The 15,235-nt window shown below is 41.5% G+C and overlaps 1 protein-coding gene across 4 annotated transcripts in view; it reads left to right on the plus strand.

The window, feature by feature from the left end:
- The window catches only part of raly (RALY heterogeneous nuclear ribonucleoprotein), a 98,127-nt gene that overhangs the window by 68,118 nt on the left and 14,774 nt on the right, over nt 1-15,235 (plus strand). Inside the window, exons 6-9 of one of the 4 annotated variants that reach the window (XM_069531437.1) lie at nt 3,557-3,676; nt 5,284-5,486; nt 6,857-6,904; nt 10,322-13,020. In XM_069531437.1, coding sequence (XP_069387538.1) covers nt 3,557-3,676; nt 5,284-5,486; nt 6,857-6,901 — 368 coding nt within the window. In that variant the 3' untranslated portion in view covers nt 6,902-6,904; nt 10,322-13,020. Of the gene's footprint in view, nt 1-3,556; nt 3,677-5,283; nt 5,487-6,856; nt 6,905-10,321; nt 13,021-15,235 lie in introns of those variants that run through there. The other 3 variants (XM_069531444.1, XM_069531461.1, XM_069531449.1) reach the window with 3 other exon arrangements.

A 15,235-nucleotide genomic window follows, 5' to 3' on the forward strand; every position in this document is an offset into this window, starting at 1 on the left:
TTTCTTCAGATGAATGGATTCAGTTGGGATTTCACAAGTCTTACTGGTGGGAATCAGACGTGACGTGAACGTCAGTGTTTTCCATTTCACGAGAGGAGCTCAGAGTGCAGAGGCATCCTCCTATCTCTCGCTGCTCCCTCTGCAGGGACCATTCAGAGGTCAGAAGTCAGAGCTGAAGAGAAAAAGCAGTAATTCCAGAGCTGCCAGAGATTCGGTGTCAAGGAAACCCAGTGGGATCCTGAGCTCCTGTTGACTGACAGACCCCAGGTTCTTAACTCTGCTCCTGCTGTCGAAATGAGCAGTGACTGCTCTGATATTTTTTTATTAGAGCGTGTGTCTCGCTAATCTGTTGTCACAGTGCGTTTGAGGAAATTGGACTCAAAGATCTGCAAAGTTTCTCTTCTCTCCTCTTGTCTCTATACGTTTAAAATGCAGAATAGATAGTGACAGTTTTCATTCTTGGTTCAAATGCATTAAACGTTCTGCCTCGAATAATAACGTGATAATAAAGATTGTCTGTCAGAGGCTGAGACAGAAGTGATGATATTTCTCATCGCACCACGTTCCTGGTCTGGATCACGTCCGGGATATTTTGGCTGCATTTCTGGACAGTGGGAAGAAGATGAGTTGCATCTTCCGTTTTTATTTACAGCCAGAAGAAACTTCTTTAAAGGGACTTAAAGCAAGAAACAATGATTTTCTAATTAGTAGAATTATTTAAATGCAGCAATTTAATGTTAACTTTTATCTCACTATCAACTTTAATCACACAAACCTTTATATGCACAGGAAAAAAGAGAAATGAAGTTATCGTTCGAACTGTGAGAGGATCCCGACACGAGATTAGTTCAACCTATCTCCTGCTCGGACAATATTTTCAAATGATGTGGATTTCTATAAAACTTTACGGTGATCAAATGTAAGGCCTCTCAGACTGGCTTATTTCACCGAGTCCCCGCAGACCTCAGCTCAGTGATACTGTCAGGGAGGTGCAATAAAACGTGGAGGAGAGTAGTTTAAGTTGTCAAACATCGATAGTTAAATACTTCCCTCGTGCCCTTTTTCTCCTCGTCCTCTTATTATAGCTTTTAACTTCAGAGAGAATCAAGTGTTACCACAAGTGTTTTATAGCATCTGACTTTTATTGGATCCAGAGGATGCCGCTTTAGATGCAACATATTGCAAAATTCTGATAGAAAGGTAACCTTTTGAAATCCGGTCCAACGAGCTGAAGAAACATCTGATATCCATTAACCCCTCAGACAGGACCTGGATCTTCTCAGGCGCCAATCCAATGTTAGCGCCATATATCCAGACTTTGTGGATGCTCACGCTGAACAGTTATTATCACATACTGATGCACACGCAGCCTCGCTGGCAACATATTTAAAAGCTGCAGGACTTATATTACGAACATTATTGGTTTAGTGGGTAAATAAACTTCACATTAATTTACACGTAGATTAAGTGTGTCTGTTAATTACGCTGAGTGTTTGTGCAGCAGGCGACCGCACTTGTTTTGAATATCTCAGAGTTTCTCTGGACGATGAACTGCAGCAGCTGATCAGTCAGATGTGGGTGCAGCAGATGAACCGTCTGCAGCAGAGAACGTTTGATGAATATACGCAGCAAAAGTGTTATCTGCCGACTTTATGTCGAATCTAGCCACGGATGGTAAAATCTTTACGGATGGTGCTGCAGACGATTCATTTGACTGCTTGAGGGACGGTCCGTGTGTTTGTGTGAGAGGAAGAGAAGAGTGAGGCAAAGAGGGACGGCCACCTCTTCTCTATAATGCCAATCAATTTCCACTTAAAGTAAACGGAGGATTCCGAAATTTAGTTGATATCAGAATCGACAGGTTTATCAAAGGGGACTTATGTTGAGGTGGCAGCGTTTTATTTCAAGAAAAGTGGGATTTCAGAGTGAACGTTTTCTTTTCTGCAGATTTCAAGCCTGAAGAATTCTCAGCCTTGAACAACACGAGACGGTTTTCTACTAAAACAAAGCTCTTTAGAAAATATATTGTCTGCAGCTGCTTGCGCATCGGTAGCTGTGGATCTTGTCAGACTCTGCAAATCTGGCACTTTGAGGTTGTGGGGTTGAGTATTGAAAGATCTGACTTTAAAACACGAGTGAAGCGGAGATAGTTTTAGTGCATCTGAGGACCGAGACAGATTTCTCTCAGCTTGGCTTGTGTGTGAAGACATTTCTATTGACAGTAGAGACGTGCAGATGAGTAAGAGTGTGCGAGTAAGAGACGGGAAAGAAAACAATTAGACGGGAGGGAGATCAAGAAATGGGGGTAGACGATAGAAGAGGAGGAGAGAAGGTGTAGGACAGAAAGAGAGAAGGGAAGTCGACTAGATAGAGAGGGCAGAGAAAGGAAAGGAAAAAATTGGGAGCAAGACAAGAAATAATGGACGAAGCACAGAAGACAGAGAGGGAGGGAGGGAGGGAGGGAGGGAGGGAGGAGTGGTGGATGAGCATTGAGCAACAACCCCACCCTCACTCACAGTCGGTGAAATATGGTAGTAATCGTGAGTTTATTGTGGTGAAACAAGAACAACCACCAGATGTGTTGCATGACTCCAGTTGTTTTCTGCTGCTACTAGAGATGTACTCATCTCTCTGTCTGTCCCTCCTTGAATCCTCCCCTCTGTCTCTCTTTCTCTTCTTCTGTCGTTTGCTCCAGAAACCTGTGAGCCGTCATTGTTTTTTATTACAGGGCAAACAATATAAATAGAATATTTCAGTAGGACATAAAATGAAGTAATTATACTGCAGAATCAGGTTTCCAACACAAGCAACTAAAGAATAATGTAAATAAATAAACATTGAAGTTAATATCGAATAGTTAATATCATTAAAACGGTTTCTCGTGGATTAAATTTGAAAGTGGACATTGCAATTGCATTGCATTCACAAAACACTGCATCTTCAATTTCATTATTAATAAATAGTTAATAACGAGGGAAAATCGACTAATTAAAACATAAATCTACAGATGTTTCTGTGTAATGAAGTTAAAAAATAACCTGCCATTATTTTGAGCGTAGTAATCCTTCCGCCATATAAAGAGACAAACAAGACTCTGATCCACTTTCTCAGTGTGTTTTGTTTCAGGCGCTCGTGAAAATTGATGGATCCCAAAAGAAAGAACCCTGACGTTTTTTCATTCCAAGACATTTTCTCTGGTGTTGCTTTCACCTTGAATAACTAACAACTGTCAGAGATGTCACGGGCAGATTCCCCAAGCAAAAGTCGGGCCGTCTCCATTTTCAATCAGAGGTTCAGGCAGGTTGCTGCTGATGTCACGGTCCGACCCCTCTGTGACCCGCGGAGAATCACATGACCAGTGTTTCAAAATCATGTAACGTTTCCAGCATGATACTGAACCAACAGCTCAATTCAATCTACTCTCTGAACACTTATTACCAACCAGAGCATGAACACTAACTTTTCTCATTTCTATCTCTCTCTCTCTCTCTCTCTCTCTCTCTCTCTCTCTCTCTCTCTCTCTCTCTCTCCCTCTTTGTCTATGTCTCTCTACCAGCAGTGAGAGGTACAGAGCTTCAGGCGATCAAGTCAGAGTTGACTCAGATTAAAACCAACATCGAAGCTTTGCTGGGCAGACTGGAGCAGATCACAGAAGACACACACATCACCGCCACAGGTGACTCACGTGACACACTTACAAACGTATATGTGGACGGATGCTGAGACTTATTCATTGTGTCTGCAGCCTCAGCAGGGTTTTTTTTTTATATAAATGAAACAGTTACTTAGAAATATCTTCATTTAGATAATAAATCAGGTCCCATGCATGATGAAAAAACTTCTACAGAAATCCCAGAATCCATGTGATGCATGCGTTTTGAAGCAGCCAGCTAAACTGTCCTGTGTTGTCGATCAGCGTCGTTTAGCTAATGTGTTTAATGCTACGTCAATAGCTCAGTTGTGTTCCTGGATTAAGCAGGAGTGGAGAAGTAAATGTAGGTTCAACAGTTCGTACATTGATCAGTGAACCGATTCTTCTCCTGGAGTCGGATGGTAAAATACAATCCAATTTAATACAAACCAAAACTTTATCATTCCAGCTCAAGACGACAAAACAAGAAGATACAGACGTACACTGACAAATACTCTGAAATCAGCTTTTGTCCAATTAATATCATTTTCTTTATAATTGTCCACGAACATAAAAAGTTCTTCATTAAGTACGTTGACTCCTCGTCCTCTAGCGCCTCTACTGTCCACCACGAGTATAACTCTGAAATGATCCCACCCAGAGATGAGAGGAATCTTGGCAGCTTGTGATCCCATCAGCCACTGTGAGGTTCAGTGCACTGAGAAGCTGCCGTCTACAGATGAGCTGCAAATCACCGGTTTGTTGCCTTAGTGTAAAGTAAAGTGTTTTCCTAGGAATGTAAAGACGCAGTATAAATACATAGCGCGCAGGAGACCCACTACTGCGTGAGCTCATGTGGGTCTTACAGCGGCCGCCCACTTGCCAAATGATATAATGAGGTTCTCATGGTTCTCTGCACGTTTGATTCACAGGCTGATCCCATAAGCCGCGGCATATCTTCATGAGTGCAACGGCACACAGCGTAGAGCTGGCGCTGCCGATGAAGCGGCGCGGTACACAAACCAACAATGAGGGCATTGTACGCACGAGTCCGCAGCTCAGCGACGTGACCCGAGACGGGTTATTAAACTGTGTTCTGTCAGACAACTGTATTTGTGCTGCACATAAACAACAGGAGTTGTTCCGAAGTTAAAGAGTTGGCTACTGGTAGCCACGTAAAGGTGTGAAGACGTAATAGGACTCAAGGGTGAGGCTCCTCGACAGATTAAGAACAGAACCTGATGATGGGATCTCTGACAGAGTTGATAACCTCGTAGTTAAAACCAAAGTGAGACAGACAGAGAACTCTACCGACAGAAGAGCAAGAAGCTTCTGGTTTCTTTTTCTAGTTTCTATCAGGCTCTGCTCGCCCGCAGGTGAAGAGTCCACAAGAGGAACGCAGTGTCTTAAATGCACCAGTTATCTGCTTCATTCTTTTTTCATCACACACATTATTAAAGATCTCGAGCCATGCTTCAAATCCGTGTATATTATATATATATATATATATTCTGCATTTTGTATTCAATGTATTCTGATGTTCAGTCTTATTATATCCTTATGAAGGAACAAGTGGATGTTGCTGGTGTGTGGATCAAGTCTCATCTTGATCTGTGGCGGTTTCGTGTTTCTGTCTGTTTATTCTGATGCAGAACGGAGGAAGGCCGACCCGTGTAAACACGAGGAGGCGTGGCAGGAAGGGGAGGAGTCGAGCTCAGAGCTGGATGAGGAGGACGAGGAGCAGAGACAGAACAGCGAAGCTGAGGAGGAGGAGGAGGAGAAGGAGGAAGAAGAAGAGGACGAGGAGGAAGAGGAGGAGGGAGAGCACACACAAGACGACGCCCAGGACCACATGGTGTGTATTACACCTGAGTGCGTGTTCAAATCCACCGTTGCTGTTTAACGGTGGAAACAAAGGTCGCTGTGCACGGTGCTCGTACTCGGCTCGTGGAGCAACATAACGTTTGTTATATTAGCGGCTCAGTGTGTAGAATGTAGCGACATCTAGTGGTGAGGTGTCACGTTGCAGCTGAAAGAAAACAGCATCACGAGGATTATTTTAATTCCAATTTCTGCCAGAATGTTATTTCTATTTTTTTCTCACATCAGCTTTGACCAGATTTCTGTCATGTAAGTGCTGATTATGCAATTGGTTATTAATTATTCCATCGTGTGTAGATTTGAGCCCTTTTGTTCTTTACAGCCTGTAACTGCTGCACGTAGTAAAGATGAACGTTGTATGTTCAATATAAAAGAAGCTGCCTCTTTATTAAATGTCGTCCTGACGGTGTGTGGTGGCTCCACCACTCGTTTCATATAACGAGATCAGAATAATTTAAAGATCATCGCGGGGATTTCCGAAGGGACGGGTCCCTGGTGTATTTGTCAGATCACCACATTTCCCAGCGTAATCGGTTGGAAGATATTTCATTTTCCATAACGGAAAATTAAATATTGTTTTTCTTCTGCCTTATTTTATTCGGGAGGTAAGTCGGAGTGTGTTGTTCAGACCAGGTCAAAAAGTCACCAGCGACAGTCGACTTGATGAATTCTCTCTGATGCTAAGTTATATAATGCTTTTTAAATTTAGGGTTTAAATTCTCATGCAAGCTTCCCATCATAATACCCACTGATGTGTATTTGATGCCCGAGTTCTTCGGTGAATGTTGCTTGTGGCAATGAAAAGGTTTTGACGAGCTCTGCTCATTTAATTCCACAGAAGTGGGGGATGAATATTGATCCCAGCTAAAAACAGACGATGAGCAGAGGGGTCCTCTTCAAGTGGAAGAGAAACAGACCCTGGTGTACAGAAACTTTATTTTATTGTAAAGGTTTGTACGAGGCCTAGACTGAGAAACTCACATGTGATATAAATGACAGTAGTGTCATCAAATACAACTTTAAAATTCAAATAGTTTTGTTTCTTTCTATCAAATCCCGACACGTACATTTCAAAACACACAAAATATTTACATTTGTTAAAGGGGAGTGTGGAAATGTGAGTGGAAATGTTTTACTCACATGAGAATAAGATGTTTACAACAATTCAATATTTCTTTATTTTCCAATGTTCTCTTCAAAATGTTTGCAGTAAATAATATGAAACAACTTTCTATTTTCGAAACCTGTGTGAAAATATCCTGAATTCCAGCCTCCTGCTGAACGAACATTTGACGTGATGGTAATCTGAGGACACGTTCACTGACGCTGTGTTGTTTTGTTCAGGAGAACGGTCGCCTACCTTCAGAGCTGGACTCCATTCACCCGTGAGACGTGAGTGTTTCTCCGTGGAATCAGTTTGTCACATACGAGCAGAGGTTTTAACACAAACTCTCAAAACTACAAGTCTGATTTGCTTTTTTTAATTTGCTGTCAGTTTAAATGATCTCTTCAAGTGTCACAGATGAAACTACAACATTTACGTGTCAAGGAATTCAACCAACAACCTCACACCAGCCTGAGGAAATAAAAGATTCTGTAGCTTCCCAACAAATTTCAAAAACCAGACACGTTATGTAAATCTCCTGTGAGTGTGAGCGTGAATGGTTGTTTGCTTTTACACGTCAGTTATCTGATTGTGATCCTGTCCAGGGTTTTACTCCTCCTCTTCCCCGGTGTCAGCTGGGATTGACTCTGGCCTCCGTGTGACCCTCAGAGGATCGGCAGCAAAGCTAATGAATCAATGAAGATCCTGAAACAAATTATCTTTATGTGATGTCTGAAAAATAATCAAATAAAAGTAAAATAAGTGAATTATAATCACGGCCCCGGAGTGTAAACAAAGTCAGGCTCCATCATAAATAGGTGGAAAATTTGAACAGTGTGGAAAAAGTGTTTTTTAAAGGCAGGAGGAAATTTGCAATTAGTGCAGGCTCGGGGCAGAAAGTTATGAAAATATCACGCACACACACACACACGCACACACACACACACACACACACACACACACAACCACGTATAAATGCAAACTTGCATATACCAGAGTTGCACTCCGTCCCTGGCATGCGTCAGTAAACGTAGAGCGGATGGCTGGAAAAACAAACGTGGCTTTAACATGAAGAGATGCGTCTGGTTCTGATTGAAGTCGGATCTTTATGATTTTACGGCAGAAATACGTCGTGCGCTCTCCACGCTGCACGAGTCTGTTTTCACAACCGCACCTTCTTAGATTTCCACTCAAGACTCCGAGATCTAAACTGTTCTAATTATTTATATGGAATATATGTTGTGAATGTGTTTGTACTTTTTACTGAATGTGACAATCGTATAAATTCTTCAAACACTGTTCTTTAAACATCTCTGACCTTCTCACATCTGGATCAGACTCCGTCTAATTCCAGGAATCTTGTCGACCAAACAAACCCTGACACTCAGGCACAGATATTTATTTTTTTGTAATTGATTCCGCCAACGTGTTCTGATTATGTACACAGATATCGGCCGAAGGGGGGAACGGTCCGATATCCAAGACGTTATCGGAGAATCTCAATGTCCGATCGTCTTAGGTCGGCCGTGGGTAAACAAGGAGGCTAATTGCTTTGGCAGGAGTTTAGGACGAGAGCGAAGAAAGAACATCTCGGCCTCTGTGCGGCTGCACAACATCCCACCTCCACCATTTTGCTTGTGACCGTGATAACACCACAACATTAGAACAAAAAAGAACCGCGTTGGAGCTCGTTTTCGTCTCATTACGACGCCGTCCTGCTGCTTTTATTGAACCGGGTGTCACAGCGTTCATTAACGTGTGGTATTCTAAAATACGACTAATAGCTTATTAAACTTATTCATGTGAAACTCAGAGTCTGGTTGGTTGCCAGGTATTTGACATGATTGTCTTTTATGGCACTCAATGTGAAGGTTTCAATTTTATTGAAGCTCATTTCTTAATAAACTTTCAAATATGGTTCTTGTTTCAATAACAAGATGTGGTCTGAATGAAGCATGTACAGTACGTGACGGAGCAGAAGACTCAGATGTGACCGACCACAGATGAGTCGTCACTGTTTCATTTACATTTTACAATTTACCACATTAAAGTAGATCGTGTCAGACGGACCGCAGCAAATACATCTGTGTGAAATATATTTCATCCGTGGAGGGATGGATGGAAATAATTGAAGAAGTAAGATGTCTAAGTACTACGTTTGTATTTTCTTTACTAAATGTTGACATCACAGCGACCTGTGGTTTGTGGAGGAGCATCAATAACATCGTTTCACAATTTGGTCGCGTGTGCAGAGTCTACGTCTAACAATAAAAAGGTGTATTCAGAAAATACTTGAATCAGCCAGCTTTACTTTCATTTTTAGAAAACTGACGTACGTTGCTGTCTCCCTCAGTCGTCACCTACCTTCTCTGAATTTCCCTCTTTGTGACTCGTCGACCCTGAAACCGTGGACTTGATGTTCAAATCCCCGCACAGCAGACGGTCTGCTTTTCATTCGGGGTCTCTCCAGAAAGAAAAGGGCCCTGCAGCGGTTTGTGAATTGAGAGATTATGTGTCGGGAACAAAATATAACGTGAAGGATACGCTTCAATGTCACGGTTGGATTTTCGGATAATACCAGGAACTGCACAAACAGTTTCGCTTTTTCACGAGAATGTGTGAAAACTTGAGACTTTGTAGAAATACGACATGTTTCTGTTCAGGTTGAGACTGTGGTTTATTTAATTCACGTGAAATCAAAAGAGTTGTTCCCGCTGCCGCCTGTTTTTGGATTGCGTTCTGACGATGTCACTGGATTACGTGGGTTGAAACAGCGATTAGCCACAGCATTACCACTGCGGTGCCCTTGAGCAAGGCCTCTGACGCAAGTGCTGCTCTGGAGCAGTGGTTCAGACCAGGGCAGGGTTTAGTGATTAAGTGCAGAAGAACTTCAAATGTACAGGAGGTATTCAGCAGCTCCAGGCTCCTCTAATTAGAGCTTGCAGGTGTATATCTCTCTATGTATAGATCTTTATAGATATAGAGATATTTTGATAGATATTCTGCAGTTCCTGTTTACGCCATGCACGTAAACAGTGATCACCATATTACTTGAATATTGAAGAAAGAGTATGAATAAGGTAAAAGATAAAGATGGATTTTAAATTGAGATACTGTGTAAGGATGCCTGCCAGTGTTTGTCTTACAGATGCAGTGATAAACATACTATTAGAAATCCATCGGCCGTAATGACCCTTGGAATAAAAAACACGAGGCAGGATCAAATGGTGAAAAGCCCGAGAGAAGCCGGAGCTTTGTGAAGGTTCAACAAAAGGGAAAGCGACAGGGCACAGTGGTAACGTGAAGCACATGTCAGTGCTGCAGTTGCTTGAAAGTCTTTAAAGAAGAGCTTTGGTCCAAAGTGCGATGAAATATCAATACTCGTTTTGAGCTTGAGTGCAGTTCAGCCCCTCACACCGGCTCCGAGCTCTTCAGGCCAATAACAAATTGAACACGGTGTAAAAACTCGGCTGAATCAACTCCAGCTGAGGTTTGACGTGAAGGATCAGATCAAGTTAACATTTCAGAAAAACACCCGTGTGTCTGAAACCCCCGTTCACTGTGTGAGGAAGTTACTGAGCGTTAAGTCCTAATGATTCTTTTTATTTTTTAAAACATGAAACCTACGTGTGTGAGAGCTTAAAGGGACGGTTCACCGAGAAAGTGAAGCTATCCCTCGAATGTCATTGTGATTTCTGTTCCAGGTAGTGAGGCCTGTGGAGGACGAGTCGCACGGAGAAGGAGAGAGAGCGAGAGAGAGAAGGAGAGAGAGAGCAGGAGAGAGAGAGAAGCATAAGGAAACAGAAACGCCATCAAACAGCAGGGAGCTCGACCGTTACACTCACACTCACTCACTTTTTCCTCCACACACACTTGTCTCACTTCACTCGTGAGGACGGTCATTGACGAATTACATTCCCGACCCGCTTACCCTCAAACACGCTTTTGAAGTTTGCGAGGACCTGTCAACGTGTCCTATGTCAACCACCTACACACACACACTCACACACACTCACACACACACACACACACACACACACACACACACACACACACACACACACCTGCAGAGACGGACCTGACACTTTATCAGAGCAACAGGAAGATACTAAAACAGCAGGGTATTGACAGAACACATCATAAAGGGATGAGTTATACATACTAACACCCGTGCACACACACACACACACACACGCACACACACACACGCACGCACACGCACAGGGAAAAACACAAAGTGGAGGAGACACTCGGAGCCACAGGGAGACAGTTAAACAGCAGGCTGCTGCCAACATGCATCTTAATCTGACCAAGTTTAAACTCACGAGCCGAAGCTCATCAGAGCGTCAAACAACACAACCGAACGCACAACAAACCGAGGCAGAGCAGGACATCGATTTAAAAAAAAAAAAATTTTTCATGGCAAATTCTTTTGAAATTAAAATCTGGAACATGCATCGAATAAAAAAATGTAAAATAAAAATATAAAACGTGCCTTAAAGTTGAGATTCAGTCGCCACGAAAAGCATTTCACTTAAATCTGATGCATCTGTGATAATATTGAATTCATCCCCAGATCTCAAGCAGCATATTAACCCCCAGAATACCATCGAGACAGATTGTTAATGACACAACCTGTTTTTACAGCGTCGTTTTCACGACTGTAGGTGTTAATTATCAGATCATTAACAAACAATAATCACATTGTAAAATCTTCAACACTTACAATAAATGATTTTCTTAAAATTGGAGCCGGGGCCTTATAAAAAAAAAAAAAAAGGTTTAATTCACAATGAGGAGATCTATGGCATTAAATTCACATATTAGATCTGATAAATCAAACAAGATGTTTTTTTAAAACCAGACAGTTGAATAACACGACACTGATCCGTCACATATGAAGTTTCACCCACTCCGACAAACAAGTTAAACAACCCACAACATGCAGTCTGATGTAAATACAGTTTTATAAAGGTAAAAGTGAAGAGATGAAACAGTTCTGTTGCTGCTGATGAAGTGAATCTGTCTCTGAACTTGTCTTTGTGTCTTCACGTCCTCCCTCTCTCTTCTTCATCCTCCCTTTATTTACCTGCTTCTCTCTCTTTCTGACACCTTTACTTTATGACCAACATCTGTTCATCTTTCTTCGTCTCTCAGCCTGTTTCCCCTCTTTCATTTTATTTATCTCTTTACTCCGTCGTCCAATTTTTCCTTTTTTCCAGTCAGGTTAGACTTTTGTTTCTTCCGTTGCTCTTCCTCTCTGGCTTTTCTTGGTCGTCTTTAGTTTCTTCTTTAGGCCAAAAACCTTCATCACTTTGTTTTATTCTTTGACTCTTGTTTCCACCTCTCCTCCTCCTGGAGAAGGAGGTGAAGTTATTTATACAGATCTCGATCAATGTTCTCTGTTCTTCTGTTTCTCTTTCTATTCTTTGCTTTGTGAGAGATTGGGAAGCACATTGATCAAGAGGTATAATATGTTCTCTACATTCAAATTCTATTTTTACATGTTCCCAAAGGTTCTCGGCACTGGATCCATTTATCTTGAGATCAGGAAAACTCTGCGGATAATTTAAGCTCCTGAATTCTGCCTGTTTTTTTTTGTTTGGAATGAGAGAACCCGCGACAGAAAAAGACAAATTACAGATTTCAGTTTGATCTGAAAACATAAATGTGCTCACCTCAAGTCTCACAGAGATTTTCTCAAAACGTTTCAGATGAAATCAGCGAGTAAATCTGACGGTTTTCTCCTGATTTGACATCAAAAAAACAAACTTTAATCTGAGATCATTCTCCCTCTGCTCTGTTTCGCCTCCTCTGGCTTTAGTTGATCTCGTCACTGGGTTTGTTTATGAAGTTCACCTTTACACAGGCTTCACTGTTATTTGTACTGTTGCTTGTATATACTTGTTATAATCTCGTGAATAATCAGTAAAGCATCACTTTTTTGTAAAGGTGATCTACATCCTGAAACTGTGTGTTGGACCACGACATGATGACTTTTCAACTTTTCAAATACTTTTTCTTTTCAATCGGTGAATCTTTTATAAACCACTGTATCTTCAGGGGACATGTGCTCTCTCTCTCTTTCTCTCTCTCTCTTTCTCTCCTCTCCTCTTCCTGTTTCTCACCCTCTTTTCACCGTTTCCTCCTCTTGTCCCCGTCCAGTTTCTACATGCTGATGTAATGAATAGGCTTTGCTGTGATTTTGACGACCTCCTGTACGATGAAGGGGATGATGCTGACTCCTCCGTCTGCACCGGGGCCTTTACAACACATGTAAATAATCCAAATAAAAAGAGGTGGAAGTTGCGACCGATGTCTGAGGACTTTTGTGATCGCAGATCATACTCAGAACATTTATATTTACATCTTTCATGAATAAAAATCTAGAGGTTTGTCTGAATACGTGAATTATTAAATTATTTTTACTACTTCACACGCAAACCTCGGTCCTCAATGCGCTCACCCCGAAAATCAATATCCGAGGCCGATCAGCGTGGATTTCACACATGAGATAATAAATAAAAAAATAAACATATCGATACCTCAGACTGTTAAACAATAATAATAATAATTCCTATTTTAGTTTTTGTTGTTCATAATAATATAATTAAGTGGTTCTACTACTTATAAAAGTCAGATTTTCTTGGCTATATAATAAAAAGCGGATCATTGCTTACTGAGTATCACTACAGTCAGAAAACTGGATTCAAGTGAACGTGTCATATTGTTATTTCAAGCAAAGACGGATCGATTTAATGTCAAATCCTGGAGAGATCGAGTTTTTCCAAGAGGGCAGAGCAGAGAGCTCTCAACACTTTGCAGAAACTGGGTCGATTGTATCCGAAGCACGATCGGTCAGAACAAAGCGACCGAGATCAATATGAGTTCATGTCCCTGAGAGACAGAAGAGCAGCGTCCTCACATACACACATTCTGCTTAATTAGAAATGTAGTCAATGTATTGGTCTGAGAGGACGAGCAGCAGTTTCTGAGCCACTTCTCCGGAGTGGGAAACCAGGCTACCACCTCCTAACACCAGCATTTCACAGTGGATGACTGCTACTTACTGATGGATCCAAGATTTGAGATTTATGGCAGAGTGTTACGGGAAAGATTGATTCTGCAGTGTATCAAACAGACGATGAAACACGGCGGTGGGAATATTCACGTCTGAGGGTGTTTTTCCTCCACTGGAGTCGGACACCTGCACCAAATTGACTGCACCTTGACCCAGAGAGGTACGATTCCATTTTTCATATACATGCTGTTCACTCTGGTTTGCATCTTTGAGGAGAACGATTCCTACCGAAGCGAGATAATGATCCTAAACTCAACTCAAAGCTTTGCACTAACTGTTTGAAGACCAAAGAGGACTAAGGAGGTCTGATCGTGGACTTTCCTCGAAGGTGATCTGACCTCGACCCCATTAAACTTCAATGAGGCACTTGAAAAAAGGGGAAAGCAGAGTATTTGGAACCCTGTCAGAAAATGCTATGATATAACTCAGGTCATTCGGTTTTCAGAAACCTCGTGGAGTCCATATTGTGTTGATGGGCAACACATTCAGAAATTCAACTTTTATATCAGCTCAAATCAGGTCGGATTTTATTTGTATAGCTCACGTTCACAAATCACAGTTGTGCAAAGACCAACCAGACGAAAAGTGTTAACTGAAAACATCTTCTCCCTTTTAACTGCTGGCTCATAAAACCCCACCTGTATGGTCACAGTGGCAAACAGCTAATCACCCATCGTTAGAATTGATCACCTAGTGAAGTCTAGAGGTCGTGTGAGACAAACATCCGTCTTTGAGTAGTACTCATAATGTGCAGAGGAGAACTTCTTACGTAACACTGAAGCACAATGCATCATGGGATATGTTGGGCCAGGAAGGATTCACCTGGTTGAAATAAACACGAACACAAACTCAGAAACTAAAATCTCAATTTTAGTTGTTTCACATCCACTAACATGGAGGAGGTAGCTTCTATGACCTATTCTGCTTGGGGGGCTGTCTTTAAAAAACAATCTGTGGTCATGGTCATCTAGGTTGAAGGGCTCCTTGCATATGGTGTGGACATAAAGTATAAGTAACAAGGACATAGCTATGATAGGGAATATACATATATATATTTATATACGCCAAAATGTGTATGAATATATATATATATATATATATATATTATTGTTGCAAAATGTCGATAAAGTTTCTGAGCTGAATTTTACCCAGAATAGCTAAGCGGTCACTCAATCCAACAAAATAGTATACATACTATATGTATATATATATATATATATATATATATATATATATATATATATATATACATATATACATATATACATATATATATATATTTGCCACAGTAATTCTTTTGAACTGGTGAACATCTGTACCGTACCGCTCAGCCGTTAACTGTTTGCACCTGCTGCTCCTCACTGTGAACGTGTGACTCATTCCACCTTCCACCAGCGCTCAGATCAGATAAACCTAAAATACAACAAAGATGTCAAGGTCACGGTCTGATGATGTTGTACACTCAGTTCAGAATGTTGGTACAAATTCAGGCACCACACGGATCAAAAGGGGACAAATCTCGGGCTGGAAAAACGAA

This window comes from Paralichthys olivaceus, chromosome 2 (assembly GCF_024713975.1).
Source record: "Paralichthys olivaceus isolate ysfri-2021 chromosome 2, ASM2471397v2, whole genome shotgun sequence".
NCBI lineage: Eukaryota > Metazoa > Chordata > Actinopteri > Pleuronectiformes > Paralichthyidae > Paralichthys > Paralichthys olivaceus.